At 43.1% G+C, this 27,874-nt stretch overlaps 1 protein-coding gene across 1 annotated transcript in view; it reads left to right on the plus strand.

Moving 5' to 3' along the window:
• Positions 1 to 26,318, plus strand: part of LOC147702566 (hepatitis A virus cellular receptor 2 homolog) — a 117,023-nt gene extending 90,705 nt beyond the window's left edge. The window contains exons 4-5 of the mRNA XM_086929421.1: positions 25,799 to 25,932; positions 26,306 to 26,318. Of these exons, the coding sequence (XP_086785547.1) occupies positions 25,799 to 25,932; positions 26,306 to 26,318 (147 nt within the window). The remainder of the gene's footprint in view (positions 1 to 25,798; positions 25,933 to 26,305) is intronic.
• The last annotated feature ends 1,556 nt before the right edge of the window (positions 26,319 to 27,874 follow it).

Raw genomic sequence — 27,874 nt, forward strand, 5'->3', positions numbered from 1 at the left:
GGATGATAGCTAACTTAATCCACCTGGAAAGAGTAGATGAAGATGGCTTAAGATCCTTTCCAGATAGATTACAAGTCACAAAAAGAGAGTCCACTTTCCGAAAAGAACCCATTTTTCCTAGGTAAATAGAAAGACCTCTTAGAAGATCCAGGGAATGGGGCCTCTCCTCCTCTCGAGACAAAGATCAGGAAAGAAAACAGGAAGGGCAAAATCTTACTGACAGCAAAAATCCGAAACCATTTTGGGCAAGAAAAATGGGATTGAACAAAGAACAATTTATCATCACAAATTCTCGAAAATGGGGATGATGAAAGAAAAGCTCCAATCTCACTAACCCTTCTACCAGAACAAATGACAACCAAAAATTAAACTTTCTCAGAATTGAATTAAAGTTCTGCTAATTCCAAAAGCTCAAAAGGAGGACCCTTCAGGGCATGGAGAACAAAAGGCAGATCCCAACAAGGGACTGGTGAGCAGAAAACTAGCCTCTGTAAAAAAAAAAGCTCCTTAAGAGCCAGAAGAAAAGAGGTGCATATGGTACTGCACCCTGCATAAGATATGGTAAATCCACCCTACCCATTATGCATTGCATGTAAGGTAGCACTACAAATACATTCAAATAGCTATGTCCATTTATATAATTAGTAGCTTTGAAATGTGACAAAAGAATTATTACATTTATTTTGGATTAGGTATTACTCTGTATGGAGCTGATGAAAGAAAATTTATAGACGGTCTCTTATAAATGTGAGATGGTCTAGTGAGTGAATTAACCACTGCCAGCCTAGCTTAGGACCATGTGTGTGTCCCACCAGAAGCCTTTTAAGAAAATAGTGCCTTGAGGCTATAATTAAAACCTAAGGAGTAACAACACATGTAACAGGGTGCGTCCTCATGGGAGGTTACAAGGAGAGACAAGGTGGCACTAAGGAGAGACTACTAAGCCTATTGACCAATGAAAAGCCACAATTTATTAAGGACAGGGACAGGAGCCAATTAAAAAGATGGGCGGAGCCTTATGCCCATATCCTGAATACAGAATGTCTCGAAGAGACAGTACAAGTGCTGCCTAGATGAGACCTAAAAACAGTACCTGAAATGAAGACTTGCCGGGTATAACATTCTGTAGTGCAGAAAAAAAGGAGCAGGACGTGTAATGATTAGCTCCTCCCTTAAGGCATCATGGGTAATGTACACCATCTTGGGTGAACTTTTTAGACCTATCTGGGTGATTATTAGTTTCAGCTGAACAAGAGAACTGCTCATTGTGTAAGGACTGGAACAGGAAGACGGACAAGGAGGTAATGTTTGTTTTGATATCAGGGAATCAAATCAACATTAAAACCCGACCCAGCAGACCATAAAACAGGCACGCAAACTGCCAAAACAATGACCCAAACATTTCCGACCATCCCGTTAGGCACTATTTGATTGCCCTATAACTAAGCCAGTCTGACCCTGCTTAGAGTCTCTCTGCAGGTACTTGATTTCTATCTTCTCTCGTTCTCATCAGGTTTATTCTGCCCAAACCCCTTCTTTCAGTGCTAGGGCAAACAATGTACTCTTGAAGCTGTACATCCAGGCAGCAAACTTGTGGCTCCTGAACCACAGACGCAAAGAGAAGTGAGCAGAAGTGGCGGGGGGGGGGGGGGGGGGGTGTAAAGATAGTAAAGGGGAAGTAAAATAAAACAGTGGTACAGCGACAGAACGAGGAGGTTGAGCCAGGCTTTGGAGGGAGGGGAAATAGCAAAAGAGACACTGAATGGAAAGAGGAAACGTTGAGAATATGGAACAAAAGAGCCAACAGAAAGAAGGAGATATAGAAATGTGACAAAAGGGGAATACCGGACATATGAGGATTTTTGAAGAATGAAGAGAGGAAAAGAAGGAAAGAGAGGAGTTACGAGCAGTGTTCCCTGGAACCTGCGCGGCTGGGCGCCAGCGCATATCAGTGCCCCCGAGCGCGCACTGCTTTGTCTGTGGCGCGCACACACATCTCCGAGAGCATTCGCGCTACCGAAGCAGCGCGAAAAAACGGCATTTCTAACATGCTGAGGAAGAGGCATTTAGCAAGTGCTTCCTACTCATTGTGTGCTTTTGTTTAAAACATTCGTGTTAATTGCAGAGCCCATCACGAGCTGCGATTAACATGAATGCTTTAAACAAAAGCAACAATATGTCCTGCAGCCACAAAAGAAATGCAGCACCAAACACAGCCTGTGCTTTTAGAATCACCTAAAAGCAAACGCAAAAGCTTGATCATCTGTACTTTAGGTGTTTAAGGCTCATGGGTAACCTAAGACTCAAACAACCGTACATCAAGAACTCCTACTCTGGATGAAGTGGCAGCGCATATTATTAAATCAGCTCTTGAAGGGCCTGATTCTTAAAAGCTTGTTTTGCTTCTAAATGAATCTTAGATCTGCAAAAAACGTTTTGCAAGAACAAAGTCTAGTTTCCCAGTTACAGCGAAATTTCCAAATCTATTTACGGGTGGGTTTGTCTCTGGGTAGGTTCACTCGGTATAGTTGAACCGCTACACCGTTCACCAACACTTAGTAGATACTTTTAGACACTGGAAAATGACACTTTATTACAATAGTAGAACAAGAATTACATATTAACGAGACAACTATGCGAGAAGGAAAGTGAGCAGTTATTGTTGGAGAGGAAATAAATACCTTTAAGAAACAGGCTTTGAATGAGTTGCAGAATAGTAAATATGTGAGCGTAGCCTGACATATTCAGGAAAGGAGCTTGTGTTTGTAGACTTGCTACATTTCTTGTCTTAATAGAGCTGGGCTGTGGGGTGTGACTGTGCCTTTCTTTTTAAAAAAAAGTTTTCGTGTTAATTTCAGCTCATGGACGCTGCCATAAACATGAAAACGTTAACAAAGGCACTCCACAGCTGCGCTCTATTAAGATAAGAAATGCAGGAAGCCTACAAACGCACCGTTGCCCTAAATCGACCTCCTTTTGAGTCACCTTTCACCTCTCCTTGTTGATCACGGTTTAGCACCTTTTTCGCCCCCTCCCTCGAACCCGTTCCATCTCTAATTGCGACCTGATGCACTGAGGAATTCCAGCTCTGGATGGGATTGATCACGAATAGCCCTACCGGTTTGTTGACTCTGACTTTCTGGTGTCCGCTGTAGTCTTCCCTCCTTGTACAGTCTCCTGAGACCCGACCTGCATTCAATCCCCTTTACTTTTTTCCCCCATTACCCTCTATGCCCCATTGATCTTGTTTTCTATGTTATTTAATGTTAAAGCAACGGATGTAATTGTGCAACACAGTTTTTTCCTTATTCTAGGCTAAGCTTTTGTAACTAATGTAACTTTGTAACACTGTTTAACCTCATGTAAAGCGCTCTGATACCCCTGGGTCTAGCTAGCGCTATATAAAACTCTTCAAATAAAAATACAAATAAAAAATAAATACAAATTTGCTTCCAGGTGCATATGCTGAATGGCAAACCACAAAGCTGCCCAGGTTTCAGATTGCCATGTGTGACATTTTCATAATTTCAGAGTACTTATGAGCGATATGTTAACGAGTATGAGTGATACTTTTTTACAAGCAAAATCAAGCTATGAAGATGAGAGCAACATATAAATATGAAAAATTACATTCATTTAAGGATTGGGAAACTCTGAATTAACTGGTGCACAGCGTTAGGAATAATTGTTTACTGACTTCCATTTATCGAGGCATGTCTAAGTCATATACTTAGAATCATAAAAATATCAGAGAGCTCCTTTGCAATATATTAAATCAAGGCATTTCACACATGCTCAGGAGATGTTGTTTTCGGTTGTGTGTTGTTTTGAAACTTATGCTTCCAGCCTTTGCCATACAAAGATTGTCAGCCTTAGTGGTGGGTCACTCCTTCCCAGCAAAATCAGTAGAGTTTAGGGTCTGGGCCTCTCTGACGTTATGCGAGTTACCTGCCGACAGGGAACCAATGTCAGAGAGGCACCAACAACATGAAACACTTAGTTAGTTATACACATTACAGGGTGCCAGTTGAGCCACCTTTGTCACCTTCTGAGCACCAGGAGGCAACGCAGGCTGCAGCTGCCTGATCGTGCTCTGCCACTTACAGGCTAGATACTTTAATTTAATTAGGTTGCGGCCGCAGATGGGAGTCAATTCAGACTGCGGTGGTGGTGCCGCACCATTGGAGGCAGTGATGCAGTCTCTGCCAAGGCTGGAGGAACTGGCAGGCTCAGGCCTGAGTCACTGCAGCTGCAGCAATTCAGGTTTACCGCCGGTCCCCAGCCCGCCCCCAGTGTCGTCAAGGATGGACAGTGAGTCCTACAACTCACAGGAAGTCATAACCATGCTGCGATCTCCAAATCATTAGCCATATCACACTGTGCAATTAGCGGGACACCGTGCCGTAGCCACATGCCTGTTTTGCCATATTTGCACACAAGCTTGAATGCACACCTCCTGCCAGCACTCAATGAGCACCATAATACAAACTGGCAGTCTGGCAAGCGCCTGAGGTAAGAAGGGGGGGCACACAAACAAAGGGGGAATGTCAGGGGGATGAAGGGGGACATCAGACAAACGTGTGTATTGTTCCTCAGACAGCAAGCTCCGCAGCTCCTTCTCCTGCAGTATTCAGTCTCCAGTGCAGCTCCTGAATGTAATGCAGGACTGTATAGGTGATGGGAGATGAGCACTGCTGAAGACATGGCACGTAGCAGGGCTAAAGGGCTGCTTAGCGGTGGGGCTGTTGAGGCTGCCGCAGCACCAGAGTCTCTCACTCCTCTCGGTCTTCCTTGGCTGCGGTAATGAATAATTGAATTCGACAGGGAGCTGACAGTACACAGTCTGTGGCTCGGGCTAGTGTGAGCTGCAGTAGGCAGTGTGATGCTGAGATCGCCAAGCTTGAATTTGGCACCACCTGCATAGTTTTCAACAAACTCAACTCCTGCTGGCAGCAGGATGTGACATCCTCCCTGCGGCGCCAAGACACAGTATAATAAATTATTTCTGCTATATTGTAGCAGTGAGTGTTAGCCTTCAGGCGAGCTCCAAGCCTGCCTGCGCTCACCACGGTAGGCGCGCTGCGAGCTGCCACACTTTTAGGCAGCCTTCAGTACAGTGACAGATACTGACACGCTTATGCATATGCCTGAAAATTCATTTCAGTGCGGTAATACGGAGCACCACACTGAAATGTGTTAGTCTAACGCCTGATACGTGGTACTTGGAAGGACTAAAACCATTTGCCTCCGAGCTATGCAGTTTCTGTCATCAGCACTTCTCCCTTTTTCCATAAGAGCAGTTAAGCATGAATGGCAAAATATCCTAGTTTGCAAATGTTTGCTATATAATTCTGGTTCTGCACTATGTACAGCATAATGCACCATGTGCTGCAGAATTTGACGATTTTAACTAATAAATCGTTTGTAGCTCAAATGGATCAAATGTTGCTAAAATATGGGAATTGTGTTTCTGCAAAGTGGACAGCCCTTTGCAAAGGTTGACTGATCACCTTTGTCACTGCTGGATTTATATGTTACACTTGTACTACTACTAATAAGGCAACATTTTTCCAGAGACTGTTAGCGTCGGTAAAAATTATAAAGTATCATAAAATATACTGCATTACATTCCAGCCTCTTTTTTGCTGCATAATTTATTTAACACTGCGGCATAATTTTGTCGTCCATTGGAGCATAATTACAGTGGCCCCAAAGCAGGCAGCACATATTAAAAGTGCTTGAGCATGAAGCAGAGAGACTGTGAAGATTATGAACTTAGTTTGGTGTGCTTGCAAATCATGCATTGTTGACCCCTGGTGAGTTACAGCTACTACTGCTGAAACAGGGCAAACAGAGGGACCAATGGGTGAGGCGGACGGCCTCAAGGGCAATGGCGGAATGAGCGCTGGTGGAGCCCTGTGCAACAATGTTTGTTGGTGCCCTCTCAATGGCTCGCTCCGCCACTGATTCCCTCACTACCACCCTTCAACAGTGCCCCTCAAGTCTCCATAACCATACTCTCGCTCAGATGAATTTAAATTGATTTACAGCGCCGCTCATACCAGTGAAGGGTGGGTGAGCACTTTACATCACACTTCTTACACAGAGACAATTATTCATATGTGTGTAAATCTTTGTATAGGAAATGTTTCATAAGACAAAGGACTACAATGTGTAGGAGTGACATGACATCCATGCTAGTAGGCAGTGTAGTTTAATAAAGATTGGTTTGGAGAAGCACACTGAAATTAGAATGTAATATCATGATTGCGGGCTCTCTAATAACCAGAATTTATTTCTATTCAAATTAACCCTTTTTGCAACAATAGGGTAATCAGACTGGGGAAACATGAAAGTTAATAGCTTAATGTTCTATTTTAGGATTTTGACATATAAACTGCAAGCATCAAAAGGATCTCCCTGACAAAAGCAGTAACCCACTGACCCATTTACATAAAGTGCACTTTATGATCTGCATGGTACATGTTATTGGCAGCAGGCACATTAATCCTCTGAGCTACCGTTCCATGAGTCAAAACTCCCACTTGACAAAACTCCAGCTATCTCTAGGAAGAACATTAATCACCGGAGTTATCATGACATTTTTATTGTTGCCTAAAATTGCTAGCGGCCAAGCCTGCCCAGCGCTGTTAATTAATATTCTATCTCTGACGAATAGCATTTTAAATTTGAAGACGCAGTTGCATGCACATATGTTAGACAATTTTAGCGTACAGGTGCTGCCTCATTGGCAGTGTACTTAAATTGCAGTATTTTCAGAGGGGCGCTAGAATACGGGACTAATGCATTTTAACGCTGTGGTGTGGACACTAGCATTAAAATTCGGTAGTCGAAAGCCTGGTGCGGCCCTACCCTAACCCAGCCCTGAAACTGCATTTGTTAAAGTTTTCATGTTAATCGCAGCGCCCATCATGAACTGAAATTAACATGAAAACTTGAACAAATGCACACAATCAACCCACAGCCCAGCTCTATTAAGAAAAGAAAGGCAGCAACATAGCTGCCAAGGTTTCAAATTGACATCTGGGATGGTTTCAAACCTGCCTTAACAACATTTACTTGGATCTGTTTGTGAGAAAATGCACCGTCTTTTCACTTTTTAAGCAAGTTTGGAGTGATATTTGGCGCTGCACCCACACGCGCGGTCTGGTTACTGGCGCACATAGCCTTGGCTGCGGCGCACATAGACCTTACACTGCCGCACACAGAGAAAAAATATTAGAGGGAACATTGGTTACGAGAGGAGAGGAAATAGGGTGAAGAAGAAAGAAAGAGATTCTATAGAGAGGGCAGGGAAATGAAGAGAGGGTGGGGAAATAAGAAAGCCTTTGAGAAAAAAAAGAACTAGAAACACCCTAGGAAGAGGAAAGGAAGAGAGACTGTAGACACAGGAGAATAAGTAAGAGAGTCATGTCAATGCATAGGTAAGGAGCTCCTCAAATTGTGTACATTATATGCCATACTGAATTATTTTTGGATTGTTAGAATGCCTAGACATTTATATTGCAATGAAAGGAGTAACATGAAATAAATATTATTGCACAGTCATAAGCAAGTTTGTAATAAAGTGGCACTCATGGAATCATACATGACAAGGAAATGGCACCTAAGCACACTGAAAGCATGAAAATGTCACATATAAGAGAACTGACAACTTAGCAGCTCTGGAACATGCACCTTCCCCGGTTGTAAAATGTTTGTTCTGCTCTGTTTAACACCGAATGCTAAGTACAGGCGCGCAACGCCTATAGGGCTAAAAGGGCTTCAGCCCTCCTACCCCCGTCATGTGCTTCAGCTCGAGCTGATGTGGGCTCGGCTGGGCAGTGTCTGGAGTCTTATCTCTGGCTCCCCCAGGTTTTTCACAGATCTTTAAAGATAATTTACATATTTACATACCTTTATAAACTGTTTAACAAGGCTTAGTTTTTTTCTAGTTCCAGGACCTGCTGGGCCCCCTCGCTGCCTATTTCTTACATTTGGATTTTACTTTTACTGCCTAAGTGTGCGAATACATTTCATGAAAAGAAATATAAAGTAGGCTTGCCAGAAGAAAAGCACCAGCCATTTGTTGTTTAAAGAGCCTGCAAAGGCCTGTCTTAACACTAAAAAGGATTATAAATTAAATCATATGCATTAATTTGTGATGTGACTTTTCTGTTTTTGCTCCCTTTTATTATCCGTCATGGATAATTCAGACAGCCCCTGAACACAATTAAATATGCTTTCTATTTATATTTGCTGTTCCAAATATAAACAGATAAGTGCTGAAAATAGGCCTTAGGTGGCTGCTTATTTTTGTAATGTCTGGGACATCAATATAATGACCCCCAGCCTTCTTGTCTAAAGAGAAAACACCCAGTGCCTGCTATGGCAGTCCAGCCCTGTCCCTGAATAACGCCATAATAGCAACAGTTTAACTTATATCTGAAACCCTACGCCAGCCCTCATTAATATGCTGAGTTACTTCAAGTGTCTGGGAATGCACCCTGCATTCAGACAACTCACTCCTCATTCTCGCCCTTCACTTTCACACTCACCCTGCACTCACAGCAATCACAATGCAATCACACTGATCACCATGCACTCACGCCAGTCACCCTGCACTCATAATGACCACACAGCACTTATGCCACTCACCATGAACTCACACCATTCTCCGTCCACTAACCCTGTGGTCACATGAGCACACTGCTCACTCTGCACTCACCGTGATCTTTCATGCACTCACAATGCACTTGCGCGGTTCACCCTGCAGTCACATTAGCAACTACTCCCCCTTCACTCACCTGTCCCTCTTACTGCTCACTCTGCAATCTCACTCAAACCCATCACTTACCATACATTCATTTGTCCCAGTCTGCACTTACATCCGCACCCAAATTCATATGGTCACCTCACTCACCTTGCAGTCACTCCTCTCACCCTACTCTCACACTGTTGTACCTCTCACCTTGCACTCATATGGGCACTTCTGTCACCCACACAGTGCAGAGGGGTAATGTGCCTGCTACAAAGAATGTGTACCATGCAGATCACAGAACTGAGTGTGAGTAAACTACAAGTAGCCCTTTAAAAAAAATGAAATAAAGAGATGAGTTGCATTATTGGCGAGTAGTAGTGAGGGAAGTTGTGGAAAAGGAGGAAATGGGAGGGGGTGCCAAAAGAGACTGTTTCACCCGCGCAACAGGTGCTGGGGCCAGCTTTGGCTGGGAGTCTTAGCCCCCCTGCCCCCCGAAATTCGGGTCTAGTTGTGCCACTGGCAAAGTATGTGTTAGAAATAAATTGTCCATCATAATGTCCTACCAGTTCACAAGCAACACCCTTGCTTCTGCGAATCTGCGTTTCATGGTAAAAAAATTCCTGAGCGAAAGGCCTATCAACAGACCTGCTAAAATTAAAATATATCTTGCCGTGTGGAAAGGGGGCATGGCTTGGAGGGGGTTGGGCTTTATGCCGAGAACCACCCGAGAGGTCGTCCCATAATCCATCGACCTGCTTCACCCCTCCAAAATAAAAAAATAAAAAAACAAAGGGTGACTGTAACTCGCGCCGGTGTCCTGGGGTATGTTCACATCCTTTAATTGACAAGCCAAGCTGGAAATCCAATCTTTGCAGTGCTTTCCAGCTTGTCTTCCCTGCCACCGTGTGATCTGGGCTTTTCACCAGATGACTGTGTGAAGGTCGACGTGTAGGTTGTCTTTCAAAATATTTAAATAAGGTGTTTCCTTATGGTTTGGATAGAACACTGTGAACCTTATTGCCATCTTGTGGTGTTTGACATTATGGCACTTGATGAGCTATGGAAGATAGACAGCAGTTTGCCAGAGAGGTTCTGTTAGGGTCGGTGTAGGAGCCTGCAGGTGGGCACTGGCACATGGAGCTCAACAGTGGCGTCACTGGGGTTGGTGTCACCCGGTGCGGGTAACTCATGGTGTCACCCCCTCACGACTTACCGCATGGACTACCTCTGTCGGAAATGTACGGTGCTAGGTACTGTCTTACTCCCTCTAGCTCCCTCTTTCTGTATAGCTCCCTCTCTCTGTCTTACTCCCTCTAGCTCACTCTCTCTCTGTCTTACTCCCTCTAGCTCCCTCCCTCTCTGCCTTACGCCCTCTAGCTCCCTCTCTCTCTGTCTTACTCCCTCTAGCTCCCTCTCTCTGTCTTGCTCCCTCTAGCTCCCTCTCTCCCTCTCTTACTCCTTCTAGCTCCCTCTCTCTCTGTCTTACTCCCTCTTGCTCCCTCTCTCTCTGTCTTACTCCCTCTAGCTCCCTCTCTCTGTCTTACTCTCTCTAGCTCCCACTCTCTCTCTTACTCCCTCTAGCTCCCGCTCTCTCTCTTACTCCCTCTAGCTCCCTCTCTCTCTCTTACTCCCTCTAGCTCCCTCTCTCTCTGTCTTGCTCCCTCTAGCTCCCTCTCTCTGCCTTACTCCCTCTAGCTTCCTCTCTCTCTGTCTTACTCCCTCTAGCCCCCTCTTTCTTACTCCCTCTAGCTCCCTCTCTCTCTCTTACTCCCTCTAGCCCCCCTCTCTCTGTCTTGCTCCCTATAGCTCCCTCTCTCTCTGTCTTATTCCCTCTAGCTCCCTCTCACTTACTCCCTCTAGCTCCCTCTCTCTCTGTCTTACTCCCTCTATCCCCCTCTTTCTTACTCCCTCTAGCTCCCTCTCTCTCTCTCTTACTCCCTCTAGCCCCCCTCTCTCTGTCTTGCTCCCTATAGCGCCCTCTCTCTCTGTCTTATTCCCTCTAGCTCCCTCTCTCTTACTCCCTCTAGCTCCCTCTCTGTCTTGCTCCCTCTAGCTCCCTCTCTATCTGTCTTGCTCCGCCTAGCTCCCTCTCTCTCGGTCTTACTCCCTCTAGCTCCCTCTCTCTCCGGTTTGGTCCCTCTAGCTCCCTCTCTCTGTCTTGCTCCCTCTAGCTCCCTCTCTCTCTCTTGCTCCCTGTAGCTCCCTCTCTCTCTGTCTTGCTCGCTCTAGCTCCCTGTAGCTCCCTCTCTCTCTATCTTACTCCCTCTAGCTCCCTCTCTCTGTCTAGCTCCCTCTCTCGCTGTCTTATTCTCTCTAGCTCCCTCTCTCTCTCTGTCTTACTCTCTCTAGCTCCCTCTCTCTGTCTTGCTCCCTCTAGCTCCCTCTCTCTCTCTTGCTCCCTGTAGCTCCCTCTCTCTCTGTCTTGCTCGCTCTAGCTCCCTGTAGCTCCCTCTCTCTCTATCTTACTCCCTCTAGCTCCCTCTCTCTGTCTAGCTCCCTCTCTCGCTGTCTTATTCTCTCTAGCTCCCTCCCTCTCTCTGTCTTGCTCCCTCTAGCTCCCTCTCTCTTGCTCCCTCTAGCTCCCTCTGTCTCCCTCTCTCTCGGTCTTACTCCCTCTAGCTCCCTCTCTCTCTGTCTTACTCCCTCTAGCTCCCTCTCTCTCGGTCGTACTCCCTCTAGCTCCTCGCTCTGTCTTCCACCCTCTAGCTCCCTCTCTCTCTCTTACTCCCTCTAGCTCCCTCTCTCTGTCTAGCTCCCTCTCTCTGTCTTGCTCCCTCTAGCCCCCTCTGACTCCCTCTCTCTCTGTCTTACTCCCTCTAGCTCCCTCTCTCTGTCTAGCTCCCTCTAGCTCCCTCTCTCTCGGTCTTACTCCCTCTAGCTCCCTCTCTCTGTCTAGCTCCCTCGAGCTCCCTCTCTCTCTGTCTTTCTCACTCTAACTCTCTCTCTCTCTCTGTCTTCTTACCCCCTCTAGCTCCCTCTCTCTCGCACATTAAACCCACTCTCTGCCGCTTTCATGTGGTTTCTCTTTTAAAGCTTTTCAAGATGCAAAAAGAAATCTGTGTACAAGGCACCAGCGAGTTTGTAGACGTGAGAATGTTACGATATGTAACAGCTAAAGTAAAAGCTAATTTCCAAGCGGTTAATATCCCCCCCCCCCCTCCCCGCCCCCCCCTTCTTTAGCACTGTGTCTTTTTCCATATAAATGGCGGGGGCCCCTCATTACTACACTTTTCAAACTTTATCTAATGAGAACATTTTAATTCGAATAGGTGAGAAAATATCTCGGTTCGCTTTTGTTTTTAAAGCGGATCGAGTCTCTCCGAGGCCTTCGGGTGCGGTGCAGGGGGTGCCATGTACAGAGGCCTGCTGGGGGGGCGGGGGGCGCAACCAGATGGTGTCACCCCCATGTGAGGGTGTCACCCGGTGCGGTCCGCACCCCCCGCACCCCCCTTGTGACGCCACTGGAGCTCAATCATATTCAGTGGCCCAAGGGAACATACGGGGAGAGGCAACCTGCGGGGTACCTAACACAACTTAACATCAGGGCTGCAAAGCCCAAGGTGTATGTGGGGACAGCCCGATAAGATGAAAAGGTTACAGTGGCCCCTTGGTTAAGGTCTGAGACCTTTACTCTGCACTGTGAAGTTTCTGCGGTGCACGCGGCACACGCAGAGGGCCCCTTAATAGGGAGGCCCCCTAGTGTCGCTTCAGGCTCCTCTCAGCGTCTTGTCTCGGGGACCCCTCCTCTGGAAGTCCTCCCCCTCGGGCCTGGCGCCCTTCAGCGTCATTCACGGTGCATTTTAGTTATATTCTTTGTATGCTTTTACAAATATAGACTGGGTGTAGTGACTCCTTGATTCGTGCGCCGTGCAACCTAACTACTGAAGGGAGCTCTATGTACTGACTATTTTAAACTAGGCTCCAATCCCTTCATTAACACACTATCCCATTTGCACTTTCTTCCAGCATCATTTCTGCGCCCAGTTGGCATCTCTTTCCTTTTGTTGTCAGTCACCAGTGAAGGAGATGGGTTCCATGTTCTAGACTTACTCTGGAACCCCTGCCGGATGTCTCTTTTTGCCTGCCTAAAAGTGAAGACGGGAGAAAGAATCGTTATTCCATTTACTCATCACTGTTCCAATGAACCATGACTCTGAAGAACCACAGACTTTCGATCCAAAGTTTAGTTAGTTTATTAGAAAGCCACGAACAGTTGGACATACAAACATCTCAAACTGAGGTGTAAAAATACATTGGAATAACACAAAGCCAAACCTAAGGGTGAAGTTAAACAGCATACACAAAATAACTAATTCTAGAATCAGTACATAGAATATAACACCTCAGATGTCAAGAGTCCCCTTCATTGGAGGTTCTTAGGTAAAAAGCATTAGTCTGTCCGTACACTATCGCTAATGTAACATCCCTACTTAGCATTCCCACAGGCAAGTTCTGAAAAAGTGTCAGAACATGAATCCTTTTTAAGAAGACCATTCACCTTGAATGGCTCAAGTAGCATAAAACTACAGAGCTCATTCTAAGATGCTCTCAGTCAGAAGTCCCGGGACTCTGTCCCTAACTCCAATACAACAATTGGTACAAGACTTCCTATAATGCTGTGCGACATCACCCCATCCACACAGGACACCTCCTCGTAGGTAACTTTCTGTGCGGCAGCAATGCTCCCACAATGACCTTTTTTTTATTTTTTTTATTTCAGATGTTTAGTCGCCTGATGTCAAATTTCCACCGTCCGAGCCATAGTGCCCATATATCTCCCTTACCGGGGCTTTGTGTATAGGGCTCCCAAGCACCCCTCCCTTCCCACCTGATATCTGTCTAACACATAGGCTGGTTCTGCCGGAGAATGGTAGAGCCAGTGATTTATTGCCACTAATTGCGAAGCCCAGTAGTAGAGTTGTATATCCGGAAGTGCAATCCCCCCGTCGTACCACCCTTTGGTCAGTTTATGTAATGCTATGAGAGGTGCGCCTCCCCTCCACAGTAGCAATTGGACCTCGCTATCAATACTTTAAAAATAACAGTCGGGAATCGTGATGGGGCAGTTTTGGGAGATATACAAAAACCGCGGGAGAGCAAGCATCTTAAACAGGGCAGCTCATCCTAACAATGAAAGCGGTAGCGCTCTCCAATGTTTGACATCATTAGGGAGTCGATCTTAAGGGGCGGCTAGATTTTTCTCATAGAAGAGTTGGGGGTCAAGAGTAATAAAAACTCCAAGGTAGCGAAATCTGCCAAGGGGTATTTCAATCTCGCATTCCGGAGGAAGCCTTGGAATTGGGCCCGAAGAACAAACAGCACTGATTTAGTCCAGTTGATGGCATAGCCAGCGTATTTGCCGAAATTTGTAAAAATATTCAAAAGTCTGTGTATTGAAATATAAGGGGATGCAAAAGATATCAGAACGTTGTCCACGTAAAGTGATATCCTGTCTTCATTTTCTGTCACCTATTTCAAACCTCAGAGTACAACATCTCCTCACACCCAGGACGCCAGTGGTTCCAGCATCAAGGAGAAAAGCAGGGGAATAGGGGGCAGCCTTGTCTAGTGCCTCTGCCTAATGGAAATATACGGGACATGCGGTTAGTGACCTTTACTTGACCCCTCAGCTCCGTGTAGAGTAGCCTAACCACCCCCCCAGGAATCACGGGCCGAACCCCAGGTGTCTCAGCACCTCAAAAAGATGAGGCCATTCTATGGAGTCATCAAGGGAGAGCACCATTGCATCTTCATCTATATATTGTTGATGCCCCAGGACATTATGAATGCGGCGGATATTCAGTGCTGTGTTCCGCCCCAGCATAAAGCCTGATTGATAAGCATGGACCAAGGAGGAGAGCATTGCCACCAAGCGAGAAGCCAGAAGCTTTGCCAAAACTTTAGCCTCAACATTAATTAAAGAATTTGGTCGATAAGAACCACAACTATCAGACGGTTTTCCTGGCTTTCGGATGATTACAATAGAAGCCAAACGTTGGTCCTACGGCAGGATTCCTTACTCAAAGCTTTCATTATATATGTTTTTGAGGTGTGGAGCTACCCGTAGGGCCATGGAATTAAGGAATTTATAGGGACTCCATTGGGTCCCATCGCCTTCAGTGAGTGGATACTGAATATTGCTTTGCAGATCTCTTCGTCTGTGAGGTCTGTTTCCAGTACATTTCTATCTTCCTCCAATAAAGTCGAGAGGCGCAATTCTACTAACAATTGCCGAGAGTCCTCAGCCATAGATGTGGTTGAGGAGGTATAGACCGCCTCCAGATGGTCAGCGAATGCCTCCGCAATGTCCTGCGGATATGAAATATGCTCTGCCCCTTAATGGACATTCCGGGTACCCAACGCTCCCCTTGTTCCCTCTTCTCTAGCCAAGCAAGCATTTTCCCATCTCTGTCCCCCAACTCATACACCTTATGTTGTGTTTGTAATAGTCGAGCCCGAGTCCTCTCCCTCACCAGAGTTTTATATTCCAACTGCTTGATTGTTAATTGGTGTGTGGTGGCCTCACTAGGTGAGGAAGCATGCTGCGCCTCCCATTGCTGAAGTTCACTCTCTAATTGTGACAGCTGTTGATTTTGTTTTCTGACATACCCCACTTTTAACGCTAAGGCTTGCCCTTTCAACACACTGCCTTATATGCCTCCCACACTATCTGTTCTGAGTTCACTGATCCAACATTGTCTTTAAAATAGTGGTCTGTTTGCGTAAGCAGGGTCTCCTTTATATCCGGAACTTTTAGTAACCAGGGATTGAGGACAATGGTATTCTGCTGCCTTTTGCTATGATAGGTAAGCTCGATCCACACTGGGGAATAATCTGAAATGCCTCTGGGCAGACCAAGTGGATGTCTAAAACTTCCAAATCTGCTAGATGTGTAAGGAAATAGTCTATGCGGGACATGCTTTTGTGTGCATTGGAGTAGTAGGTATAGTTTGTCATTTCTGGTTATAAAGCTCGCCACACATATGTCAACCCCACGGCCCGTGTCAATTTCTCCATCTGAGTATTAGGGCATGTTAGGGGTCGCTGTGGTTGTCTATCTCTTTGGTCCTCCATGCTCATATTGAAATCCCCTCCCGGAATTAGGGTACCTACGGGGAGGTCTATCAAAATTTTCCCCAGGTCACTAAGCGCCTCCTTGCCCAGTGCAGGGGGAAGATACACTGAGACCACATTAAGCGGCTTTCCATCCCATCTGGCTTCCAAAACTGCAAACCGCCCCTGGGGATCTGCCCATGTGCGGACGGGGGTGAGTGCAAGACTTCTTCGAAAAAGGATACCGGTGCCCCTTGAACCTGAGGTAAACCCTGCATGGACCAGGAGTTTATACCCCCATACCAAAACCAAATCTGGAGCCTGTCTCCTAAGATATTGCAGCACCCCTCTTCTCTTTATTTGATCTCCCAGCCCATTCACATTCCACGTCAGAATGGATAATGATGTTTCTTCCGTACTTTCCATTATAGATTATGTGGAAAGAATATGAGAGGACCTGTAAGTGTATCGAGAGGTGCCCCTCTACTTCCCCCAACACCATAGCCAAATGTATGGACCTGAAATAACGTTTGGGCATATACAGCTTTAAGAACAGCATGTTTGCATATCCTGCCTTTGAATTCAGAACAGAGCTAACTGAGTCTAATACTTGGCACTGAGAACGAACAAATGAAACAACCCCTACTACACTACTCCCCACCCATACCCCCCTCCCTGCCCCCCTGCCAGTGTATTTCAAACTACCCACTCCCAACAAGGCGGAGTGCCTGTCACCCCCCCTTCTATTCAAGAGGTACTTGGTTTACAGCTTTGCCTCCTCCGCCGTAGTTTAAGGATGGTTTCACTGTATACTAGATACTAGGGCGAGATCCCGTCCCTGTCCTGTGCCATTGGTCCCGAGGTGTCATATAACAGTATGTCTACCCAGGCTTATTAGAACCAAGTCACAAATGTCTACTAGGGTGCGGTTGAGAATGCCCCACCTATTTCTACTTGAGCCACTGTCCTACCTCAGAGTCCCATTATGTGGCTAAATGTATCTATACCAGCACTCCCAGCGCCTTCTTTTCAGCTGCGTGATATTAAGTCCGTCTCTTTCCGGACAGTTTCACTTTATTGCCTTGCATTGTTGTCAGGCCTGCTAGCGTGGGGTCCTCCATTTCGGTCTGTGTTTGGTTTCTCCACCCAGCGCCTGCCCTCCATCCACCCCCATGACTCCTCAGGGGAGGAAAAGAACCACGTCTCGCCCTCTGATTCAATACGGAGTTTCGCCGGGGAGAGCATGGCGTACTTTATTTCCTTATCGCTCAGTGCTCGCTTGACCGCCATGAAACTGCACTGTTGAGCTTGGACTTTTGTGGTGAAGTCCGGAAAAAAGGTGACCAAACTGTCCTCAAATTTAAGCGGCAGGTTTGCACGTGCAGTCTGAAGTATAATGTTGTGGTCCCTGAAATTGAAAACTCACGTTATAATTGGCCACGGAGGGGCTCCAAGTCTAGGCCTACTGCTGAGGACACGATGAGCACGTTCAATGGAGAAATAGTTTGAAAGACTTTTGGTTGTAGCTGTTTCAGGATTAGCTCCTCAAAAAATAAGTCTACTGCAGGACCTTCTGCCTGATCCGGAACTCCCAGGATTTGTATATTATTCCTACGTGCCCTACCTTCATATTCATCAAGCAGCCCCTTCATTTTAGTCTGTCTGTCTTGTAACTGGCATACTTGCTGTTTAGCAGGGCAGTGTCTGTGTTCAAAACTGTTGTGACTTCCTCTATGTCCTTCACCCTGGAGTCTATTTTCCTTAGATCAGCTCTTATAAGGGAGACCTCCACATTCACAGTGTCAATACGAGTCTCGAGGGAGGTCCGCACTCCCCTAATGGCTACCATAATGTCTCGGAGAGTCAAGTCCTGTTGCTGGGGCGGATGTTGTTGGCCATCCAAGGCCCCTTGAGTTGCTGCGTCCTCATCTTTCCCTGCCTTCGACCTGGCAAATTTGGCTAGTTTGCTTTGCGCAGGTGTTTTAGCTCCTTTCCCGCTTGCCATTCTCAATGCTGTGGTGTTCGGTTTATGACTGAGCTTCCTAGGATCCCAATAAGTGCCGCAATCTCCCATCTGCTAGGGGGGAATTTAGCAGGATGTTGGCAGGATTAAGAACAGGATAGACGGAGAGGACTCCGAAGCTATGTAGAGAAAGACAGTGTAGCAAAACTCTAAGGGCGTAAATAATCCCTAAATCAAAATCCAAACAGAATAATAGACCCTCAAAAACAATCAAATAAATGTGTGCTGAAACGGAAATTTATACAAAAATTCTTCAATTTATTTATTTTTAATTTTAGTATATTTTGTTTGTTGTTTTTATCCTTTGTGCAAAATTCATTTACTTATTTAATTCATTGTTCACATTTAAAAAGAACCTTGGAGTATAGTACATGATATTCAGACACAGGCAAAGAATTAATTATTTACAATTAAAGGTGTACAAAGTTAATAAGTGAAAACAGAAAAAATTACATAAACACAAATACATAAACAAAATAACTCAGTGATATACGAAATATTCAGTTGTTGGTATAATTGATGAAGGCAATGCGGTTGAGTGGAACTACGCGCGTTTCGGCCCGAGGCCTTCGTCAGGTGACCGTCATTCGCATATTTTAAATAAATCAAAAAAGGGTGATATAACCTAAACAGACAAAACAAAGATAAAAAAAGTATAGATGTATCAACAGTTCAGACACACATGTTTATTATAGCTATTTACAATGCAGTTTATGTTTCTGTATTTTTAGGGTCTATAACAGTTGCAATGAAGATATATATACAATATTAACATTTTAGTGCAACCACCTAATTACAATTAATGCCAGACCATCTAGTTTTTTTGCTTTCCAGATGCATAAGTCCATATTCGCTGATTCTTGTTCCATATTAGCTAAGCTCAAGATCGTCACTTAAAGTGTATCTATTTCAGTTACATTTCTAACTATGATAGTTTTTCTAATAGGTTCTGAGACCAACAGTTCCATATTAGGCACTAAAGTTTCAGAGAGAAAAGAAGCCAGAAACAGATATAAGTATAGACACACATAAAAAGCCTTATACACTCAACCTAGAGATACCTTTACTAGTGAAAAAAAGGGGAGGGGGGAGGGAAAATGCCATTTTTACTTACACAACAGTGGACAGGTTGACGTATCAACACTTTGCTTCCTATGGCAACAGTTTTAATTTCATTTGTACAGAGTCAGTTATGCTGAAAAGTAGACATGTATCCATTTTTAGATGTTAATATCCGACCATATACTTTTAGTTATAGTAATAACTCTTCTACAATAACGATGTACCTTATTTGCTCCTGCAAAATGACTTTCTATGCACTGAATCACGCGTTGGTTGTAGTGAGACTGGTTGGTTGGAAATAGAAATGAATCCTTAGGATCTTTATTTCAGAGAGCTGATTCTAAATTAAACGAGAGCAAGATAAATTACTATTTATGTAATTTACGATTCTGTTCATGCGATATGGGTTTTACTAGGTCCATGTTAGATTATATGTTATTCATGCCATAAAACTCTCATTTATCTAGTAAGGCATAGTCCTGATAGCAGTGTATAGGTGATTACACATTTTATATCTAAGAGAAATCCTAACAATATATAACCTAATTAGCCAGCACACTTTGCAATTTTTTAGTCTCATAGGGACACTTTTATTAGGGAATTAGAGCCTACCTCAGGTATCCGAAATATTTGTAAAGTGTCGTTTTCCCAAGGCAACCCGCAGAAAAGGCCAAAGCTTTTAGTCACTTTCCTTATAGTCAATCTGCATTTAAGGAGATATAAAAAACGATGCTATTGTACTAAGTAAAGTACCACTATATATTGCCTCTATGATCGTGTTTCTTTGGGTCATTACCTTATTGCAGTGACGCTGGCATATGAACGGGCTGAGAATATTGACCACTGCTAAAGAAAATAGAGAATAAGAACACTATTATACTGGGCATACCCATACTGAAAATTACTTATCTAAACAGAGCGTCTAATCCGACCAACACGATATCATATGCGTGTTAAGCACGTACCTTTGTCTTATGAGTCTCGAGCGTTCAAACGGGGGTTCTGGTTAGTTGATGCTTCCGAAGTCCGCGATCTAAACGGACTGAGCGATTTTCTGCTTTTTATTTGAAAAAGAGGCGCGTTTGTTTGCTCGCATTACGTAGCTTTCAGCTGTTGCCAATTTCTCAAGACGCGGCTCGATGACGATAGACAAACGGGTCACGGGTCACAGAGGCTTACATCGAAGTCGAAAGCAGACTACTGCCGAGTTAGAGCAATTATAGTTAAAGCTACCGGAGCGGCTAAAAGAAAGACTATAGCCCGCTCTTTGATGATGGTCCCACAGAGCAAAATACGCTGTGTAAATCGATATATAAATCCCATTTAAAGATCTCATATTTTAGCTCACAAAATAAATGGGCAAGGATGTGTTTATATTTATAGTCATCCGCATTTATATTCAGACGATATTTGATGTTTAAATAGTGGCCTGTTTACTCTATCTAACAGTTTAATATATAGTAGAAATCAAGTACATCTCTTTTATTTAGGCACATACTCCCATTGAAAGACCTCACATTTTAGCTAACAAAATCAATAGAAAGGGACGTGTTTATATTCAAACGATATTTGATGTTTGAATAGTGGCATATGTACTCTATCTAACAGTTTAGTACATGGTTAAGACAGAGTACATCTCTTTTGTTTAATCATATACTTAGATAGTATTATTAAAGAATAGCTTGCTGCCATGGAATTTCGGAATTAAGGCCTAGTCTAAAAGTGTCCAAAGTGAATATCCAAAACACTTCTCGTTTACGACGGATTTTGTCTGTGTTAATGCCAGCTTTAGCCACAATTTTTTCTAAAACTATCCACCGGATGTCTTCAGGCTTGTGGTCCTTTTCTAGATAGTGCGATACTAAAGGGGCAGTTAACTTTTGTGTACGTATCGCTGATTTGTGTTCCGTGATTCTAGTACTTACAGAACGCGACGATTCACCCACATAACCTTTGTTGCATGGCCTCCAAATTATTCTGGATAACAATATTTTTGAATTTGCGGGGCAACTCTATAAGCAAATTAGAGGAGTCAGCATGGGTGCTTCGTGTGCACCGACGATTGCCAATATCTATGTAGCTCTTTTTGAGGAAAAATTTGTCTTTAATGAGGTTGCGCCTTTCTTTGAATCGGTTTTTTATTGGTCACGCTTCATTGACGATATCATTTTCGTTTGGGACGATAATGAGGATGTTCTAGAAGAATTTGTATCTTGGTTGAATGCCTGTGACCCAAATTTAAAATTCACAGAGAAAAAAAGTAACTCAGAAATTGAATTCCTGGATTTGAGTATCAAACATGATGAAGGAAAGCTAATTATGGACCTTTTTACTAAACCAACAGCACGTAATACTCTCCTTCATTATAGTAGCTTTCACCCCTCGTCACAGAAAGATAGCATTCCCTTCAGTCAATTTCTTAGACTGAGGAGGAATTGTACTAGGTTAATTGACTATGACCAGAGGGCTACTATAATGAAGGAGAAGTTTCTGGAACGCGGTTATCCCCACAGATTAATACGTGACTCTTTTAAAAGAGCTAGGTATTATGACCGTCAACATCTTCTTACAGGCACTAACAAAAAACGAGATGCTAGTCTAGTATTTGTAACTAGGCACTCTATGTTAAACAAACAAATTCAACAAATCTTGTATGCAAATTGGCATATCCTTAATGTCAACAAAAGCGGAAATGAAAGTATAAATAAACCCCTTTTCGCATATAAGAAAAACAAAAATATCAAGGATATAGTTGTCAGATCGAGGATGTCAACTCAGAAGACCTTGAGTCAAAGAGATATCATCACTGGGGCCCCAGTGACTGGAAATCATAGATGTGGTACTTGTAAAATCTGTCCACTAGCCATTGAAACTGCAGAATTTACTTTCAATAACACAGCTATTCCCCTATCGACCATGACAAATTGTAAGACTACGAACATTGTTTACCTTCTAATCTGTCCATGCAACAAAGGTTATGTGGGTGAATCGTCGCGTTCTGTAAGTACTAGAATCACGGAACACAAATCAGCGATACGTACACAAAAGTTAACTGCCCCTTTAGTATCGCACTATCTAGAAAAGGACCACAAGCCTGAAGACATCCGGTGGATAGTTTTAGAAAAAATTGTGGCTAAAGCTGGCATTAACACAGACAAAATCCGTCGTAAACGAGAAGTGTTTTGGATATTCACTTTGGACACTTTTAGACTAGGCCTTAATTCCGAAATTCCATGGCAGCAAGCTATTCTTTAATAATACTATCTAAGTATATGATTAAACAAAAGAGATGTACTCTGTCTTAACCATGTACTAAACTGTTAGATAGAGTACATATGCCACTATTCAAACATCAAATATCGTTTGAATATAAACACGTCCCTTTCTATTGATTTTGTTAGCTAAAATGTGAGGTCTTTCAATGGGAGTATGTGCCTAAATAAAAGAGATGTACTTGATTTCTACTATATATTAAACTGTTAGATAGAGTAAACAGGCCACTATTTAAACATCAAATATCGTCTGAATATAAATGCGGATGACTATAAATATAAACACATCCTTGCCCATTTATTTTGTGAGCTAAAATATGAGATCTTTAAATGGGATTTATATATCGATTTACACAGCGTATTTTGCTCTGTGGGACCATCATCAAAGAGCGGGCTATAGTCTTTCTTTTAGCCGCTCCGGTAGCTTTAACTATAATTGCTCTAACTCGGCAGTAGTCTGCTTTCGACTTCGATGTAAGCCTCTGTGACCCGTGACCCGTTTGTCTATCGTCATCGAGCCGCGTCTTGAGAAATTGGCAACAGCTGAAAGCTACGTAATGCGAGCAAACAAACGCGCCTCTTTTTCAAATAAAAAGCAGAAAATCGCTCAGTCCGTTTAGATCGCGGACTTCGGAAGCATCAACTAACCAGAACCCCCGTTTGAACGCTCGAGACTCATAAGACAAAGGTACGTGCTTAACACGCATATGATATCGTGTTGGTCGGATTAGACGCTCTGTTTAGATAAGTAATTTTCAGTATGGGTATGCCCAGTATAATAGTGTTCTTATTCTCTATTTTCTTTAGCAGTGGTCAATATTCTCAGCCCGTTCATATGCCAGCGTCACTGCAATAAGGTAATGACCCAAAGAAACACGATCATAGAGGCAATATATAGTGGTACTTTACTTAGTACAATAGCATCGTTTTTTATATCTCCTTAAATGCAGATTGACTATAAGGAAAGTGACTAAAAGCTTTGGCCTTTTCTGCGGGTTGCCTTGGGAAAACGACACTTTACAAATATTTCGGATACCTGAGGTAGGCTCTAATTCCCTAATAAAAGTGTCCCTATGAGACTAAAAAATTGCAAAGTGTGCTGGCTAATTAGGTTATATATTGTTAGGATTTCTCTTAGATATAAAATGTGTAATCACCTATACACTGCTATCAGGACTATGCCTTACTAGATAAATGAGAGTTTTATGGCATGAATAACATATAATCTAACATGGACCTAGTAAAACCCATATCGCATGAACAGAATCGTAAATTACATAAATAGTAATTTATCTTGCTCTCGTTTAATTTAGAATCAGCTCTCTGAAATAAAGATCCTAAGGATTCATTTCTATTTCCAACCAACCAGTCTCACTACAACCAACGCGTGATTCAGTGCATAGAAAGTCATTTTGCAGGAGCAAATAAGGTAGATCGTTATTGTAGAAGAGTTATTACTATAACTAAAAGTATATGGTCGGATATTAACATCTAAAAATGGATACATGTCTACTTTTCAGCATAACTGACTCGGTACAAATGAAATTAAAACTGTTGCCATAGGAAGCAAAGTGTTGATACGTCAACCTGTCCACTGTTGTGTAAGTAAAAATGGCATTTTCCCTCCCCCCTCCCCTTTTTTTCACTAGTAAAGGTATCTCTAGGTTGAGTGTATAAGGCTTTTTATGTGTGTCTATACTTATATCTGTTTCTGGCTTCTTTTCTCTCTGAAACTTTAGTGCCTAATATGGAACTGTTGGTCTCAGAACCTATTAGAAAAACTATCATAGTTAGAAATGTAACTGAAATAGATACACTTTAAGTGACGATCTTGAGCTTAGCTAATATGGAACAAGAATCAGCGAATATGGACTTATGCATCTGGAAAGCAAAAAAACTAGATGGTCTGGCATTAATTGTAATTAGGTGGTTGCACTAAAATGTTAATATTGTATATATATCTTCATTGCAACTGTTATAGACCCTAAAAATACAGAAACATAAACTGCATTGTAAATAGCTATAATAAACATGTGTGTCTGAACTGTTGATACATCTATACTTTTTTTATCTTTGTTTTGTCTGTTTAGGTTATATCACCCTTTTTTGATTTATTTAAAATATGCGAATGACGGTCACCTGACGAAGGCCTCGGGCCGAAACGCGCGTAGTTCCACTCAACCGCATTGCCTTCATCAATTATACCAACAACTGAATATTTCGTATATCACTGAGTTATTTTGTTTATGTATTTGTATTTATGTAATTTTTTCTGTTTTCACTTATTAACTTTGTACACCTTTAATTGTAAATAATTAATTCTTTGCCTGTGTCTGAATATCATGTACTATACTCCAAGGTTCTTTTTAAATGTGAACAATGAATTAAATAAGTAAATGAATTTTGCACAAAGGATAAAAACAACAAACAAAATATACTAAAATTAAAAATAAATAAATTGAATAATTTTTGTATAAATTTCCGTTTCAGCACACATTTATTTGATTGTTTTTGAGGGTCTATTATTCTGTTTGGATTTTGATTTAGGGATTATTTACGCCCTTAGAGTTTTGCTACACTGTCTTTCTCTACATAGTTTACCTTCCCTACGAGTAGCTAACTGTATACATTGTAGGGGCCCCCTTTTTCTCATAGAGGACTCCGAAGCTGCCTTAGCGTGGGCTGTTCCCTCCGCCTGCTAGCCATGCCCCCCTCCCATGATGACCTTGACTCCCAGGCTCTCTCCGATGAGAAAGAACACATCCCACATTATTAGCATCGCCCTTCAATGTATCCTCTCCTCCCTAAGCCTAACTCCTAAAACAAAGACATTATTCTAACTAACAAAGATGCATTTCTCCCCCTGTAAAGGAAAACGTGAGAAAGAACAAGTTGGGCATACACATGACTTCCACTAGTAAACCTAACTTGAGAGCAGCAGGGAGGAATACACATTAGGCCTACAGAATTTGGCCAATGTAAGAAACAGCATGTACATTTGTAAAACAGGCGTATATATGATCATAGTTACTCAGCATATTTAAATCAATGCGTTACACAAGCATATGAATTATAACGTTCATTAGTCACATGTACAATTCTTCACATTAAGATTTTCATCTAATCATGTGTAATTGAAATGCTGATTTCTACTTGTTATACAAACATATAACTATCACTTTACATTGCTCATTTATTACAATACACAATATAATGGCACAAATGTTAACACGATAAAGATTATATGCGGGTGACGAGTACCCATGATTATAATGCACCCCTACAAATGACAGAGCAAATCTGCCCTCTATCACCAGTGTTGATTAATGCCCAGCTAATCACTGCAGTTTATACTAGAGCAGTAAGATTAGGAAAGACACGAAGGGGGTTCTACCTCTGGCTGATCCAAGGGAATCTCTGGAGAGATGCAGGTCCACACACATCTCTTTATATTCTTCCAGGAAGGTCCCCATCTGACTGGCGTCCTTTATTCACGCTTTATAGATTGTTCCCCTTATCTCAGAAACATTTTCTTCATTTTCTCAAGTACCTCCGTGCGCAAAGATTTATGTGACCTTGCTTGTCTGAACCTTACACCTTCCTCTTTCTGTTTTTTGCTCCTCACAGGTTGGGGAAGTGCCTGTCCCGAGCAGCCCAGGCCCACAGGTCCAAGTCCATGGGCTCTCGGTGTTTTGGACACAAATCATCATCGGGGGCCTCTTTCTATGTTCCGTGCTCCTGGTGCTGCTACATTTTAAGCTGTAAGTACTCACATACTAGTCCCTGCACGGTTCTGACTTTCATCCAGCAGCAAGGGAGGGCAGCACCGCCTTGGCAGCAGCAAGACTTTCGGTTCCTGATAACCTGACTGGTGGACAAGGGAACTTGTTTGTTGCAAAATTAACTTGTGCAGGATTTCTTTATCCAAATTAGACTTTTGAAAAAAGCTTTCTAAGGTTTGCAGAGGAAAAACGTTTCAAATGTTCCCAACTATCTCAAACTCTGCCAGTTCCTCATTTCAGCCCAGCAGGAAGGGCTTGAGTGCCCAGAGACACAAGGGGTCATTTGGGTGAAATACTTTGTCTCTTGAAAAAATACTCTAATTCTTCAAATATATTTTTGTTTCTGTTGCAGGACAGAGGTGTGATCGTGTGAAAGAAGTCCAGCGATGCTCTGCTTCAAGCGTGTCTGTGCGATCCTTACTGTCCGTGAGATGCTGTGCTCTGAGTTCTACGTCAGAGTCCTCTTACCAGGACATTCCTTGCCCACTCTGTCACTCACTTTATGGTGTGGGGAAGCAGAAAGCCATACCCTATCTGACAGGGCAAAACGTTTAAACTTTCCCTTATCTTTGTGACTACCCTCACAAGCAGAATTAAGGCATTGAATTGTGGCCAAAAATTCGAAAAGATAATTTACTACAAAATGAATTTTCTAGTTATTCGTCTAATAAACTCTTGCATTTCAGTGTAGTCCAAAGATGGAGCCACATCTCCAGGGAGGGAAGGGCTGGTTCTGATGGACATTCCTGTAACATTGTTAAGCGTTGGTATTTGTTTATTAACTACAGATGAAAGTCGCTGAATTTGATGGGTTTTTTTTAAATGGAAGAATGTAGAGGCAGTTCAAATCAGCAACATAATAATGTGTGGATATTCGTGAAAACGTTTTTCACATTTCTGAAGGAAGAGGCAAAGATCGGCGGGAAAACCAAAATATACCGACAGAAGTATGGTAATGTCTCTCAGTTTAGTGTGCGTCATTTTCATAGTAAAAATCAGCGACGGCTCGTGGAGGGAGTTACGGTGGGGCAGCAGGGTGGGGAGGGGGAGGGGCAGGGTGGAGGTTGCTAAAAACCGGCATATGGATAATTGCAGGTAAGTAAACAATTTAATTAATAAAACGAATTTCGTAGTGCGCCTTGCATCGCAAAATGCAATGCAGTGCGAGCTACGAAATTCGTTTTATTAATTAAATTGTTTACTTACCTGCAATTATCCATATGCCGGTTTTTAGCAACCTCCACCCTGCCCCTCCCCCTCCCCACCCTCCTGCCCCACCGTAACTCCCTCCACGAGCCGTCGCTGGTAAAAATATTAATGCTGGTAAATTGTGGGTGGGTTATTACCAAGTGGAGGACTAGCAAAAGTCTTTGTGACTCCCCCTAAAATAGTTCTCCAAGTTAATAATGTAATTGATGATGTCTACAAAACAGCACTTTTAATCTTTATTAATCCAATGGCTATATATCCCTATAGATAACGTTAAACGAAAAAGATTGAGGGCCAGATGTAGGTAATCCCAGATTACTGATTCTTAAATACCGAATCATACCGATTCGGTATTTAAGAACAGGCAAATGGGATGTAGGTAAGTTTACCGAAAAAATTACCGAATCGGTAAATTTCGGTAATTCCTATGGGCCTGGAGGCACATAGGAATGAATGTCAATTACTGAATCGGTAAAAACGATTCGGTAATTGGGGGAAACATTGAAGGGTGGCAGGGTGTCATTTTTACACCCTGTTGCACCCCTCAATTGTGCATGGGTGCTCATGTTGCAGACATACATGCCCTAAGGGCATGTATGTCTGCAACATGGCACTGTTGGAAAAGCAATAAAAATGCTTTTTCAAGGGTTTTCATTATTTACCACCAACTTCTAGTTGGTGGTAAATAACGAATCCTTAACTGAGGAATTCA

This window comes from Lissotriton vulgaris, chromosome 7 (genome assembly GCF_964263255.1).
Source record: "Lissotriton vulgaris chromosome 7, aLisVul1.2, whole genome shotgun sequence".
Lineage (NCBI taxonomy): Eukaryota > Metazoa > Chordata > Amphibia > Caudata > Salamandridae > Lissotriton > Lissotriton vulgaris.